Source organism: Callorhinchus milii, unplaced genomic scaffold (genome assembly GCF_018977255.1).
Source record: "Callorhinchus milii isolate IMCB2004 unplaced genomic scaffold, IMCB_Cmil_1.0 Scaffold28, whole genome shotgun sequence".
Taxonomy (NCBI): domain Eukaryota; kingdom Metazoa; phylum Chordata; class Chondrichthyes; order Chimaeriformes; family Callorhinchidae; genus Callorhinchus; species Callorhinchus milii.
The window spans coordinates 2,032,134-2,047,117 of NW_024704769.1; the positions used below are offsets into that span (position 1 = coordinate 2,032,134).

Sequence of the window (14,984 nt, forward strand, 5' to 3'; positions counted from 1 at the left end):
AACGAGACGCAAAGGGGACGTCGCCGAGAGGGTCAGTGTAACGCTTCATTCCCGTTCGAAGGCCGCGACGGGTTCCGCTTCGGCTTCGGCTTCGGCTTCGGCCGACCGCGAACCCCGCAATGTAAACAAAAAAAACCCTTCGTTAAAATGAAATTAAAAAATAAATCTCCCGCAGTCCCCCCCCCCCCCCACCCTTCCCCCGGGTTCGGTTTGGCGATGACCTTTAAATCGGACGCCATCCCCTTCTCAACGAGCGTTTCCCCCGATGTGGCCGATCCCCCGGCGGTCAATCCGTGCGACCGGTCCCGAGCAAATCCCCGTACAAATCCGCGCCGACCGTCGCCGATCGACGGACGTATGGCTTCGCTCGAGTGGTTGTCGGTCAACACGGCCCTTCTCGCCCCGGGACCCCCCCCCCCCGACTCTCTGCCCGGCTCTCCCCCCCCCCCTCCCCCCCTCCCCCCCTCCCCCCCTCTCCCCCCCCCGCTCCGCCGCCTTCCCTCGGCCGCCTCCGGCCTCCGGCCTCCTGCCCCGTCCACCGTCCACCGTCGCTCGTCCCTTCCCTCCACCGTCGGCAGCCGCGCTTTCAGCCACTAATGCCCCGAAACCCCCCCCACCCCCACCCCCACCCCGCAGGGGGCGCTGTGGGTGCAGTACCTGACCACTGGGGGCGCTGTGGGTGCAGTACCTGACCACTGGGGGCGCTGTGGGTGCAGTACCTGACCACAGGGGGCGCTGTGGGTGCAGTACCTGACCACTGGGGGCGCTGTGGGTGCAGTACCTGACCACTGGGGGCGCTGTGGGTGCAGTACCTGACCACTGGGGGCGCTGTGGGTGCAGTACCTGACCACTGGGGGCGCTGTGGGTGTGGCCCCGCCCCCCGCAGTCGGACCGGCGCCGCGGAGAGGCCCAGAGGCGGAGGGGATGAGTTGGTGAGTGGGGGTCGGGGTTCCGCGGGAGAGGCCGCGGCCTCAGGGCCTGGAGTCCGGGGGAGAGGCCTGAGGGGGGGGGGGAGGCCTGAGGGGGGGGGAGAGGCCTGAGGGGGGGAGGCCTGAGGGGGGGGGGAGAGGCCTGAGGGGGGGAGGCCTGAGGGGGGGGGGAGAGGCCTGAGGGGGGGGGAGAGGCCTGAGGGGGGGGAGAGGCCTGAGGGGGGGGGAGAGGCCTGAGGGGGGGGGAGAGGCCTGAGGGGGGGGGGAGAGGCCTGAGGGGGGGGAGAGGCCTGAGGGGGGGAGAGGCCTGAGGTCCCCCACCCCCCACCCCGCGAGTGTGAACTCACACTCACCGGAGCAGCGCCTGTGGGGCCCTGAGTGTGAACTCACACTCACCAGAGCAGCGCCTGTGGGGCCCTGAGTGTGAACTCACACTCACCGGAGCAGCGCCTGTGGGGCTCTGAGTGTGAACTCACACTCTGGTGAGTGTGAACTCACACTCACCAGAGGAGCGCCCGGAGGGCCCTGAGTGTGAACTCACACTCACCAGAGGAGCGCCCGGAGGGCCCTGAGTGTGAACTCACACTCGCTGCGACGCAGCAGAAATTCAGCCCCAATGTCTTTACATAAATAATAATAATTAATAATAATAATAATTGATGATAATAATTAACGATAACCGTTAATGATACTGATGCCGGTAGTCCTGGTGTCTGACCCGGAGCCCCGTCACACGCCCTCGAGACGTCTCGGAGCGCTTCGCGGGCTGCGCCGCAGGGTGTAGTGACTGTGCGCTTCGTGGGCAGTTTCGCGCAGTGACGTCCCCACAAACAGTGGTGGGTTCGAGTGATTTTCCTCACTCCACACAGACAGAGACACACAGACAGAGACAGACACACAGACAGACAGACACACAGACAGACAGACACACACATAGACAGACAGATAGACACAGAGACAGACAGACACACACAGACAGACAGAGACACAGACAGAGACAGACATACACACAGACAGACAGACAGACAGACAGACAGACACACAGACAGACAGACACACACACACACAGACAGACACACAGACACACACACACCTCTGCTCACGCAGCAGTAAGTAGGAACCCGCGAGGATTATTATTATTATTATTATTATTATTATTGTTGTGAGTTTGACATAACTCATACTTTGCGCAATTCACACAGAGTCTACGGTCCCAACTGCGACCACTTGTGTGAATAATAGTATAATATAATAATAACGATCCTCGTGCCATCGCGTCACCTTTGTACCCGACGAAGGTGGGTGTTCGTAGGTCAGGCTCCGCCCCCCCCCCCCCCCACCCGTCCCCCGTCCCCCGCCCGCTGTCAGGCGCTCTGTGACCCTGCCCTGCGTGACAACAACAACAACAAGATTCCATTTATTGAGCGCCTTTCACGTCGGGAGGACGTCCCGAGGCGCTGTACAGTTGGGTCAGGACCCGAGCATTGGGGGGGGGAGATGGTCAGGGTGAGGGGAGGGAAGGGAGGGAGTGAGGAGGGGGTAGAGAGTCGAGAGCGGAGCTGAAGGTACAGTCAAAGAGGGAGGTCTTGAGACCGGCCTTGAAGGAGGAAAGGGAGGAGGCGGCGAAGGCACTGGGGATGGAGTTCAGCCTCGGGGCTGAGAGGCTGAAGGCCACCGATGGTCGGGCGGTTGGGGCGGGGGATGTGGAGCAGACCTGAGCCGGAGGGACGGAGGGTACGGGGGGTACGTGGGGGGATAGTAGGTCGGAGAGGGAGGAGGGAGCGAGGCCGTGAATGGCCTTGTAGGTGAGGATGAGGATCTTGAATTCTTGCAGTGACGGGCGCTGCGTGAGCCCGAGTTGTTGCTGAACGAATCACGGAAGGAGGTGAGACCGACAGACGGGGATGCGGGCGCCAGGCGAGCGCCCGCGGGGATCCTGTCGGGGGAGAGCCTGTCAGCCAGGCGCGAGTCGCGGGATTCGGGCAGGTCCGTCCGAGCAAAATTATCAATCGTCGTGGCCGCCTTTGCGTTTGACGCAGCATCGTATCGCGTCGCCGAGACGCCTCGGAGCGCTTCACAGGGTACACCGTAAAAAGTGCAGCGACTGTGTGCTTTGTGGGCGAAACCCGGCGTCCGTCCCCGCAAACAGCCGTGGGTCGAGCGACCGATTTGAGCGATTTTTTGTTGTTATCCCTCGGACAGCGATGCACCGATCGACTAACAACTGTTGGTAAGCAGAGGCGTGTGTGTGTGTGTGCACGCGCGTGTGTGCGCGTGTGTGCGCGTGTGTGTGTGTGCGGAGTAAGGAAACTTGCCCAAGTTTTCGCCCTGACCAGGAATCGGGTCCTCTCGCTCGCGAGGCGAGGGCTCTAACCACTGAGCTACAGGACCCCGCATCCAAATTAACGCAGGTTGCACACCAATGTACCTCGTGGAACTGACGCACGGCCTTTGCTGCAAGCGCGGCGTCTCTGTGCCCTTTATTAATAATCATTTTGCGAGCACGGACAATAAAAATAGAGGCTTTATTAATTCGCCGATTAGACTCTGAATGCCGAGGCCACAGAGAGAGAGTTATTTGGACCGTTTCCTGCGCAGTTAAGACTCTTTTGACGTCCACTTTCTTACCGAGTCAGCATTTGTGCCTCGGTGACCTGATTTGCATCTGAACATGAGCTCCCTTTAACAGAGCAGGTTTGCTGCTGTACATTTGTACAATTGCCCTTGATAAAAGCCTGAATGGCTGGCAGGCTGCGTTCATTCTCATAGCGGGGACGCATATGCAGATATAACAATGTCCAAATTGCTGGTTGTAATGCAGTGAAAGGCTACTTTATTCCATATTCCTTGGAATTCAGATAAACTGTAGTCCTTGTACTCCCCGTGATCTCGAATGTATAATCGCTCTGCTCGGGTCAGCATTTAAACCATCCACTCTCGGCGTTTGAACTGGACTCCATCTGTCTGGCGAACTTGTGGGATAATGATAACATTCTTCTTGGGAATAACTTGCCTTTCAGAACGGCTCCCATTGTCGGCTGTTTCCCTTTTGTGGCCCGGTTCCAGACCGGGCAGACCCTTTCTTCTGCTCGAGTGAATTCAGCGTCCGTTGAGAGAATGGGATTGATTCATCGACCCTTTTGAGTCTCGGCTGAAAAGTTTTCTCTGTGGGCCTCAGTGTGCGCGGCGTATCTCTTTCGTCGGAGCGTGCTGCTTTTCATGGTGAAATCTTTAATGCTCTGCTTTATTGTTCCAGCTTAAAAGTCTAATGTAAATCAGCGTTGCCCCACCAGAAATCCATTGCACAGAACGCTAGTTCAGCCTCAGCTGGAGTATTATGTCCAGTTGTGGGCACCACACTTTAGGAAGGATGTCAAGACCTTGGAGAGGGCGCAACAGAGATTGACCGGAATGATATCAGGGTTGATGGACTTCAGTTGTGTGGAGAGACCAGACGAGAGAGGCTGGGATTGTTCTCCTTAGAGCGGGGAAGTTTGAGGGGAGATTCAATAGAGGCGTTCACAATTATGAGGGATTTGATAAGAGCAAATAAGGAAAAACTGTTTCCTCTGGGCGGGCGGGTGGGACGGGAACCAGAGGACACAGATTTAAGAAAATTGGCAAAAGAACCAGAGGGGGAGACGAGGAGAATTTTTTTTTTAACCCGGAGAATTGTTACGCCCAGCCTGAAAGGATGGTGGGAGCAGATTTAATAACAACTATCAAAAGGGAATTAGATAGGGACTGGAAAAGGAACAATGTGCAGGACTGTGGGGTAAGAGCAGGAGGAGTGGGACTAGTTGGGGTAAGAGCGGGGGAGTGGGGACTAGTTGGGGTAAGAGCGAGGGAGTGGGGACTAGTTGGGGTAAGAGCGAGGGAGTGGGGACTAGTTGGGGTAAGAGCGGGGGAGTGGGACTAGTTGGGGTAAGAGCGGGGGAGTGGGGACTAGTTGGGGTAAGAGCGAGGGAGTGGGGACTAGTTGGGGTAAGAGCGAGGGAGTGGGGACTAGTTGGGGTAAGAGCGAGGGAGTGGGGACTAGTTGGGGTAAGAGCGGGGGAGTGGGGACTAGTTGGTAGCTCTTTCAAAGAGCCGGCACAGGCCCGATGGGCCGAATGGCCTCCTTCTGTGCTGTAAAATTCTCCCAAGCTTGACCCTCCACCAGCTCTTCCAGAATTCCACAGTTCACATCTTCTCCTGCGCTGAATAACAGCTTCTTCCACTGGTTGGATTTGAGGCGCAGATCTTACGGAATGGCGGATCGGGCTCGAGGGGCTGCACATCGCATTTGGTGTTCTGCTCAGCAAATATATATAGGTTTATCACCAACCCGGCAGATTTCACCGAGGCTGTGCATCACTCCACCATCCTGTAGCTCCTCAGCTAATGAACTGTACCGAGTCAGCTCTTAACTGAGCAATAATCAAACCGGGAGCCTCCGAAGTAAAATTCTTGACAGTGGGACACAGTGCAGTCAATCCACTGTGGACTCCTGTAGTTTAGTGAGTGGTTAGAGCTCTCGCCTCGCAAGCGAGAGGACCTGGGTTTGATTCCCGGCCGATTCAGGGCGAAACCTTGGACAAGTTTCCTTACTCCACACACACACACACAGCAGAAGGCCGGAACCTGGTTGTTAGTTCGATTGGCAGATCGTTTTTCCGGGGGTGATAATTCCTTCCCAAAAAATAATAAAATAATAACTCACTCAATCCGCGGCTGCTCCCGGGGACGCTGCCGTGCCCAACTGGCAGCCGCGTTTCTCCCACGAGATATACAGTCAATTCACTTTATAGTACATCCTGTGAAGCGCTTTGAGTCGTCTCAACGAGGTGATAAGGCGCTGCATGAAATGCGAGGATTGTTATTGAGATGAGATGTTTAGACCATTAGCACCGAATGTTTCTTGTAAGCCAGTGGAGCTCACAGATAAAAGTCAACCCCAGTGAATTCCACCCACTCTGTCCCCTACTGAGGCACCAGGAATTTAAGTGCCTAAAGATGTTTTAATTCAGCCCGGACTGATCATCTGTCATCGGAATTAAAACCTTTTATTTCCATTTTCTTTACTTTTATTTTGCAATTTTGTCTAATCCTGATATTGTGGGGCATTCAGACCTAGCATTGCAAGATCAAAGATGTTCCGCGGGTATTTATGACCAGCGCAGTATGGGGAGACACCTAGTGATCACAGGCAGTAAAGAAGCACGTTGTACATTTAACCAAATGTTCAATGCAAACCGGAGTCCTGTCGTGTAGTGGTTAGAGCGATCGACTTGCGAGCGAGAGCACCCGGTTTCGATTCCCAGGCGGGGAAAAACCTTAGGCAAGTTTCCCTCCTCCGCACACACACACACACACACACTCACGCACACCTCTGTTGACCCAGCAGCAAGTAGGAACCCAGTTGTTAGTCGCTTGCTGTGCGCAATTGGCTGCCGCGTTCGCCCACAAATATACAGTCAATTCACTTTACAGTGTGTTCTGTGCAGCACTTTGGGACGTCCTCCCGACGTGAAAAGCGCTATATCAAATGCAAGGATTATTATTATTATTATTTTCTGGATGTAATAATCCCTTCAAAATTACAATAAAATAATTTGGTCACTCAATCCACGACTGTTTCGCCCACAAAATATACAGTCGCCGCACTTTACAGTGAAGCGCTTTTGAGACCTCTCAACGACGTGATAAGGCGCTATGTCAAGTGCAAGGACTACGATGATAAACTCAGGCAGTTTTGAGTGAAAGGTGGCACTTGCAAAGTTGCCTAATGATAATTGTGTCCTTTCAGGATTCCTTTCAAGATCGGTCAGCCGAAGAAACAGATCGTATCAAAGACTGTAAGTGCAAACGTGCTCAAGCTAGCTGATCGCTCATTGTTAATCTTGTGCGGGAGCTTTACGTTCATTAAATTGTTTTAACCCTGCGAGCCAAAGCCCTAACAGGTAGCGTGGCCCGAGCTGGACAAGCAATGGGAAAGCTCACCAGACGATGATACCAATGGCACGCGATGTGGTTTTCGCTGGTTAGAATCGAGCAGTTACCCCAACGCACACTCTGAAGTCTTCCCCCCCCCCCCCCCCCCCCCCCCCCCCCCCCCCAAGCCGGAAGCGGTTCTCCAGTTGTCCAAAATCGTAAATTTCTTGTTTTTCATAACGTATCATTCAACACAACGCACTCTCACAAAACCTTGGGGGAACTTCACAGGTAAAAACGCACCACGATAAAGGTGAACGCTCCCCCGTCGTGTCCCTTTTTACTGCTTGATTTTCCGCTCTGGCTCTTTTTTTTAAAAGGTGGAGCGAGATTTTGAGCGGGAATACGGCAAACTCCAGCAGTAAGTATGTGAAGCGCAGCGTAACCGCACGCAAACACCGCTCCACTGCTCAGAAATAATAATAATAACCTTTGCATTTGCTATGGCGCCCTTATCACAAAGTCGTCTCAAACTGCTTCACAGAGTGTGTTGTAAAGTGTAGTGACCGTGGACTGCGTGGGCGAAACGCGGCAGCTGATTGTGCACAGCAGCGTCCCCCACAAACAGTCGCGGATTGAGGGGCAGCTTTTTTTTTTGGAGGGATTTCACCCTGCCTGTGAATCGAACCCTGGGTCCTCTCGCTTGCGAGGCGAGTGGTCTAACCACTGAGCTGCAGGACTCGATAGGGTCAGTTAGCCTCCTGCTGTCCTGCAAACTTACCGACCTGTGATCTTTTTTTTTTGTCAAGGCTTGAAGATGAAGTCAAGAAACTGCACAAGGATATGAAGAAGAGCAGCGAAGCGGACATAGGTACGTGGCGTAGGGAGGAGGGGTGGGGGAGATGTGGGCTGAATGGGGACCACAGATTTGTTCCAATGGGGTAGGGGGGAGTGATGGCGTTTCCAGAACCTGGAGAAAGGTATCTCACCACAGAAACAGAAGGGGCTCAGCAATTAGCAGATGGGGAGGAGTGTTAATTAATTAATTAATTAACTAATAAAATAGTAGCAGTGTCCCACAAACAGTCATGGTTTGAGTGACCGATTTTTTCGAGAGAGGCATTATTACCCCCGGAAAGCGATCCGTCAATCGACTTGACAACCGGGTTCCTACTCACTCCCAGGTAAACAGAGGCGTGTGCAGTAAGGAAACTTGCCCAAGGTTTCGCCTCAGCTGGGAATCGAACCCGGGTCCTCTCGCCTATAAAATTTACAGTCAGTTCACTTTACAGTATATTCTGTGAAGCGCTTTGAGGTCTCAATGACGTGATAAAGTGCTATATCAAATGGAAGGATTATTATTGTGCAAAATTAAAGCATGAACGCCATGCATGTAGATCAGGTGTTTGACTCAGTCAGTGAGAATTTTCTCTTCTCTTATAGCAATGTCGAAATCAGCCGTAAAAATCTCTTCAGACCTTCTCGCTAACCCTTTGTGTGAGCAAGACCCAATGTTCATGGAGACAGTGACTGCCCTAGACACAGCAATGCGCAGGATGGATTCCTTCAATCAAGAAAAGGTAATTAACGTACATCACTCTGCACAGAGTGTCAACTTGGCTCACTCTGGGTCAAGGCTCAAATCTGGACTCGCCGTCCAACACCCAGACCTGTCTGGAGGTCAACATCCCAACACTTACATTTGTGTAACACCTTTCACGCAGTATAGCGTCTCGGAGCACTAGATTGAACAAAATTGAACTGTTCCTCGCAAGCGAGAGGACCCGGGTTCGATTCCCGGGCGGGTCAGGTCAGGGCGAAACATTGGGCAAGTTTCCTTACTCCAAACACATATACACACACACACACTCCTCTGTTTACCAGCAGTCAGTAGGAACCCGGTTGCTAGTCGATTGGCTAGATCGCTTTCCAAGAGTAATAATCCCACAAAATAAATCGGTCGCTCAATCCCACGACTGTTTGTGTGTGGGGGTGGTGGGGGAACGCTGCTGTGCGCTGTTTTTCTGCCGCGTTTCGCCCGCAAAATACACGGTTTCTCCACTTCACAGTATATCCTGCGAAGCGCTTTGAGACGTGCTAACGGCGTGATAAGGCGCTGCATCAAATGCGAGGACTTTTATTAATTCATGCAAAATCCTTTGTTTCCTCTACAGGTCAATCAGGTTCAGAAAACGGTCATTGAACCCTTAAAAAAGTAAGTGTGGCATTTTGAGATTTTACGTGAATTCTAGTAATTGGGCAAACAGGAGGCATCCCTCCGGAGAAAGAGAGAGAGAGGGAGAGCGCATTCCATCCCGACAATCTCTCTCTGGGGTTTCCAGGTGTGGGGGTGGGATGTGGGGAATTCTCAGTTGGGTTTGGAGACTCTTAAGCAACGGTGACGGGTTTCCGCGTGTGTCAGACACCCGGCCGGTCACAAAAATAAATATGAAATCTTGTGCAAACACTGAACAATCTGGTTTGAAGTGAACAACAAAATGAGAGGCACATTAAACCATATTAGCTCCTCAAGTTGGTTGCTGGCGAGCGAGGTGACAGATGTTTTTAAAAAAAAAAGTGGGAAAGATTATCGCTCCCCCTCGGATTAGCAATATAATCTGGTAAACAGAAACAGCAATGACAAATTGCACTTACATAGGGTTTCTTGTCGGGTAGGAAGAAAGAATAAAGGAATCCTGTAGCGTGTTGGTTAGAGCCCTCGCCTCGCAAGCGAGAGGACCCGGGTTCGATTCCCGGGCGGATCGGGGCAAAACCTTAGGCACGTTTCCTTACTCCATACACACACACACCCGTGTCTTTGTTTACCGTGCTGTAAGTAGGAACCTGGTTGTTTGTTGATGGGGGAATCATTTTCCGTGGGTAATAAACCCACCAAAGAAATGTGGTCACTCGATCCACGACTGTTGGTGGGGACGCTGCTGTGCGCAGTTGGTTGCCCCGTTTCACCCACAAAATATACAGTCATTTCCCTTTTTTTACAGTGCATTCCGCGAAGCACTTTGAGACGTCTCACAACGTGAGAAGGTGCTATATCAAATGCAAGGATTATTATTATTATTAAGGACAGATTTAGCGGAGGGGGAATTAGAAGAAAAGGTTTGAAATGTGCGAGCTGAAAATGTGCAGAACTGTAGTGCAGAACCCTGTAGTGTCTCCCGACCTCGTCTAAAGGTTAAAAATATAGTTGCAACCGTTTTCAATCAATCTTGTGGCCCTTTAGCTCGGATTTAACAAGGTGTGAAATATGTCTGCCCTACTCCCGCGCTCATGTTTTTTTTATATATTATCCTTGGACTGATGCCACGTGGTCTTGAGGACCTATAAATCACGTTGCATTTCATCTGCTATTCCAGGTCTATCTCTTATCCTGTAAAACGGTTGTGTTAATACTCTCCTGTCTGGTCTAATCTCACCTCATCCCACCGTCTTGTCTCTTGTTTACCATGTTTCCGTGCCCCACCCTACCTCTCCTTGCTGTGCCTCCGTCACCACTGCTTGCTTTATGGGGTGCTAACGTGCACTTTAAATATAGAAGCTCACAATGTATTAATTAGAGGGGGCGTAGAAAACAACAGCTCTCGACGTGGCTTATGTGATGGACTCGTGTTGGGTGGGTGGGTGGGTGCCGCTCAGCTCCACGTCATTCGTGGAGACCCCGTGGCGTAGTGTTTAGAGCGCTCGCCTCGCAAGCGAGAGGACCCGGGTTCGATTCCCGGGTGGGACAGGACAGGGCGAAACCTTACTCCTTACACCGCACGCCTTTTGTTTGCTTAGCAAAGTAGGAACCCGGTTGTTAGTCGATTGACGGATCGCTTTTTCGGGGGTAATAATCCCTCCATAATAATAATAATAATATGGTCAATTGAATCTGTTTGTGGGGACGCTGCTGTGCACAATTGGGTGCCGTGCTTCGCCCATAAAGCATACAGTCAATTCGCTTTACATCTGCGCTTTGAGACGTCTCGAAGATTACCCTTTCCTTTCTGCCCTCCCTTACCGTGTAACGATGTTACACGTTGAAAACGTCCGTCCCTGATATCTGCCGACAAATATTTTCTGGTGATTGAACGAACACCATCTTTCCCTCGTCTCCTCCGGTGGTCTGACCCACCATCGGCGGATGAGCCTTGAGCCGTTCCAGCCCGACTCTTTCGACCGCCATACGCCTTGCCCCCTCCGTCTGCCTTCAAAACCCGCCTTAAAACCCATCTCTTAAACTATGTCCAGCGACCAAATGCTCAGTCTAGCTCCATATTCCAGTATCTCTTGAGGGCAGATCAAATTCCTTGTGTGGGAATTATTGAAATCGCGATCCCAGTTAACACAGGGCTGAAAACGTACCTATTGATAACAAAACTGTTGATTTAGTCGTGAACGGGTCAGGCTCAGCTTTCTGAGGAGTGCACAGTTCGAACGATCCTGTGTTAGAGTGTCTTTCCTTTGTGCTTTCGTTAACTTTGCGTAAACCTGAAGGGCAGTGAATGAAGCTGCATCTCCCTTTTCATTCTCGCTCTCTCTCTCTCTCTCTCTCCCTCTCTCTCAATATAAATTGGAATGAAACCTTAGGCAAGTTTCCTTACTCCACACACACACGCGCACACACGCGCCTCTGTTTACCAGCAGTCAGTAGGAACCCGGTTGTTAGTCGATTGGCGGATCACTTTCCGGGGGCAATAATCCCTCCAAAAATAATAATAATTTGGTCACTTCAATGCACGACTGTTCGTGGGGACGCTGCTGTGCGCAATTGGCTGCTACGTTTCACCTAAAAAAAAATACACAGTGAATCTACTTTACGGTATATTCTGTGAAGCGATTCGAGACGTCTCGAAGACGTGATAAGACGCTGTATCAAATGCAAGGATTATTATTATATTATTATTATTATTATTATTCAGCTGCTGTTACTGTGGCTCTAGCCCGGCAATTTAAACCAGTTGACTAGAGTGACTGGCTTTAATTTGCACTTCCTGGTGGGCGGGTAGTGTTCCAGGCGTTCTTCGGGATGCTATGCATTCCTGAACGCTGTTTAAATATCTTGCTTTCATTTGAACGTGATTTATAGCTTAAAAATGCACATCTGCTGATGGGGGGGTTGTGGGGTGGGTGGGGGGGGAGTAATATGCCTGAATGGGGGCATGTGGGGGAACATAGACTGAGAGTGGACAATTAAATAAATACTATAAATGTTGGCATAAATAATAGGGAACAAATTGTACATAACCTGTAACCTCAATCGCCACAAGTTTCATGATTTGCGACGACACCTTGCGCCCCCCTCACGCAGTTTAGCGCCTCAGAGCGCTTGACAAGTGGGGGAGAGCGCGACGCCGAGCCGGGGGGGGGTGGGGGGGGGGGCGGGGAGGTGACCGTAGGCACTGGTTGAAGAGGAAGGTCGTCAGGCGCGAGCTGAAGTTGGGGAAGGAAGGGGGACGAGGCGGAGGGATTGAGGGGAGAGAGTGACAGAGTTTCGGGGGGGCGTAGCGGCTGACGGTGGAACGGAGGAGGGAGGGCGCGAGGGACGAGCAGGAGGCCGGAGCCGGTCGAGCGGCGTGGGGAGTAAGCGAGGCTCCTCAAACTCCGCTGCTTCAATTCGCGCTGCGATTCCTTTCAAGGTTCAGCAACGTTTTCCCGAGCCTCAACATGGCAGTAAAGCGACGGGAACAGATCCTGCAGGACTACAAAAGGCTGCAGTCTAAAGTGGAGAAGTACGAGGAGAAGGAGCGGTCTGGCCCTGTCCTTGCCAAACTTCACCAGGTATTTTGCAAACCCGCGTCTCTTTAACCACGGCCCTCCGCTCAGCAGAACTCTTACTCCACAGTCCCTCCACCCCGCCTCCTCCCTCGCCTTCTTCAAGGCACATTTCAAGACCCTCCTCTTTGACCGTACCTTCGGTCACTCTCCTACCCCCACCCTCCCCGCCCGGGTTCGATTCCCAGGCAGGGCGAAATCTTAGGCAAGTTTCCTTACTCCACACTCACACACACGCCTCTGTTTACCTATCACCGGGTAGGAGCCCGGTTGTTAATCGATTAGCGGATCGCTTTTCCGGGGGTAGTGATCCTTTTTAAAAAAAAACTTGGTCACTCAATCCACGACTGTTTGTGGGGGACGCTGCTGTGCGCAGTTGGCTGCCATGTTTCGTCCACAGAATACACAGTCAATTCCCTTTACAGTGTATCCTGTGAAGCGCTTTGAGACGTCTCGAAGACGTGATAAGGCGCTGGGTCGAATGCAAGGAATATGAGTATTAATATTATTAGTGTTGCCTGGAGCCCTCCCTCCCTGCAGCCCCGTTGAGTCAGAGGTTTCAATCCAGCTGTCGGCAGGAGCGATCATGTTCTCTGGCGTTTCGTTCCAGGCGAGAGAGGAGCTGAAACCAGTCCGTGAGGATTTTGAAGGTAAAAACAGACAGCTGCTCGAGGAAATGCCCAAGTTTTACAGGAGTCGAATCGATTACTTCCAGCCCAGCTTCGAAGCCTTGATCCGTGCCCAGGTAGGCAGAGGTCAGATTCTCCGGGGAACAAAAATCCCCTTCCCCCTCCCCCCAAAATTGGTCATTCAATTCATCTCTCCTAATCCTGTAGTCCTAATGGAGTCCTGTATCTTTTGGTTAGGAAATGGAGACGGAATTTAAGTGTTTGTCACAACCTGGACGGTCTGAAACGCTAGGGAAATAACATACCTGATTGCATCTCACTCCAAGGGAAAAATTGTGGAGACCCACAGTGTAGGGGTTAGAGCCCTCGCCTCGCAAGCGAGAGGACCCGGGTTCGATTCCCAGGTGGGTCAGGGCGAATCCACACACACACACATACCTCTTTTACCAGCAGTAAAAGGAACCCGGTTGTTAGTCGATTAGCGGTTTCCGGGGGGTAACAGTTCCCCAAATAAGAAATGGGTCACTCAATCCACGGCTGTTTGTGGGGACACTGCCGTGCGGAATTGGCTGCTGCATTTTGACCACCAAATACACAGTCGCTGCAGTCACAGGATATACTTGACCGTGTTTTCTGCGAAGCGCTTCGAGGGCGTCTCAACGATGTGATAAGGCGCGGTATCAAATGCGAGGTGGGGAGGAGCAAAGGGAGTCGGTGGGTAGACTAAATCATGGCCCATCAGCAGTTGAGATCTAGTTCCTCAGCCGACTCCATCTTAACTTCCTGAAAGTTTGACTTTTTACAAATGTCAGGGCTGCCCTTTGGCTACAGAAAGCAACGCCACAGAGTTAAGGAGAATCCCACACGCCGACCAAATAACCTTTACATCCGACCCAAACTTCTCTCCCCAGACTGGAAATCAGTTGTGGACCCAATAGAACAGGAATTCTAATATTAATATAAAAGGTCCACATTTTGCCGCAGCCAAACTGTACGTGTGTGTGTGTGTGCTCGCGCGCGCGGGTGTGTGTGTGTGTGTGCACCAGCCTATGTGCGTGCAAGTGTTTACGCGAGTCTGTGTGCTTGTATGCTTCGCCTATGTGTTTGCGCCCGTGTCTCCGTGCGCGTGCATGTGTGTGTGTGCGTGGCTCTGTGCATGATCGCACATGGCTTTTTGTGTGTATGGACACGTGTATGCGCCTGTGTGTGTATGTCTGTGTGTGCTTCATCCGTGTGTGTTTCCATGTGTGTTTGCGCGCTCGTCTGTCTGTGTGTTTGCCCTTGTGTGCGGGAGGGAAGGAGGGAGGAAGGGTAAGGTTGAGGGAAGATTTGCTGGTAGGATTTGATGCGACTGGCTGGTGTTGTATTGTGACTGTGCTTTGCTGTGTGCAGGTGGTGTACTATTCCGAAATGTCCAAGATATTCGGGGACCTGACGGCCAGATCGATCAACAGCAAGTGACTGACGAACATCGGGAGAAAGAAAACGAGGCCAAACTCAATGACCTGCGAGCGCTCTCCATTGTAGCAGATGACTGAGTACTGAAGGGTCAAATCAAATCAAACTAGCGTTGAATGGTGGGGGCAGGAAGCAGGGGCTAGGGGTGGGGGTGGGGGAGAGAATAGCCACCTAGCTCTAAACTTACACTAAACTCTGAATAACAAGACCCTGGCTTAACTAGTCACTGTCACTTAAGTCTTTGTGCTGTCAATATCCCCCCCAAACCTTACTTACTGCTCCT

The 14,984-nt window shown here is 52.0% G+C and overlaps 1 protein-coding gene across 1 annotated transcript; it reads left to right on the plus strand.

Moving 5' to 3' along the window:
• Positions 1-859: 859 nt before the first annotated feature.
• bin3 (bridging integrator 3) lies at positions 860-14,909 on the plus strand. Its single transcript, XM_042344578.1, has 9 exons — positions 860-932; positions 6,718-6,766; positions 7,223-7,263; positions 7,652-7,713; positions 8,286-8,422; positions 9,017-9,057; positions 12,479-12,620; positions 13,225-13,359; positions 14,636-14,909. The coding sequence occupies exons 1-9, from the start codon at positions 925-927 to the stop codon at positions 14,702-14,704; spliced, it is 684 nt and encodes a 227-aa protein (XP_042200512.1). The 5' UTR covers positions 860-924; the 3' UTR covers positions 14,705-14,909.
• The last annotated feature ends 75 nt before the right edge of the window (positions 14,910-14,984 follow it).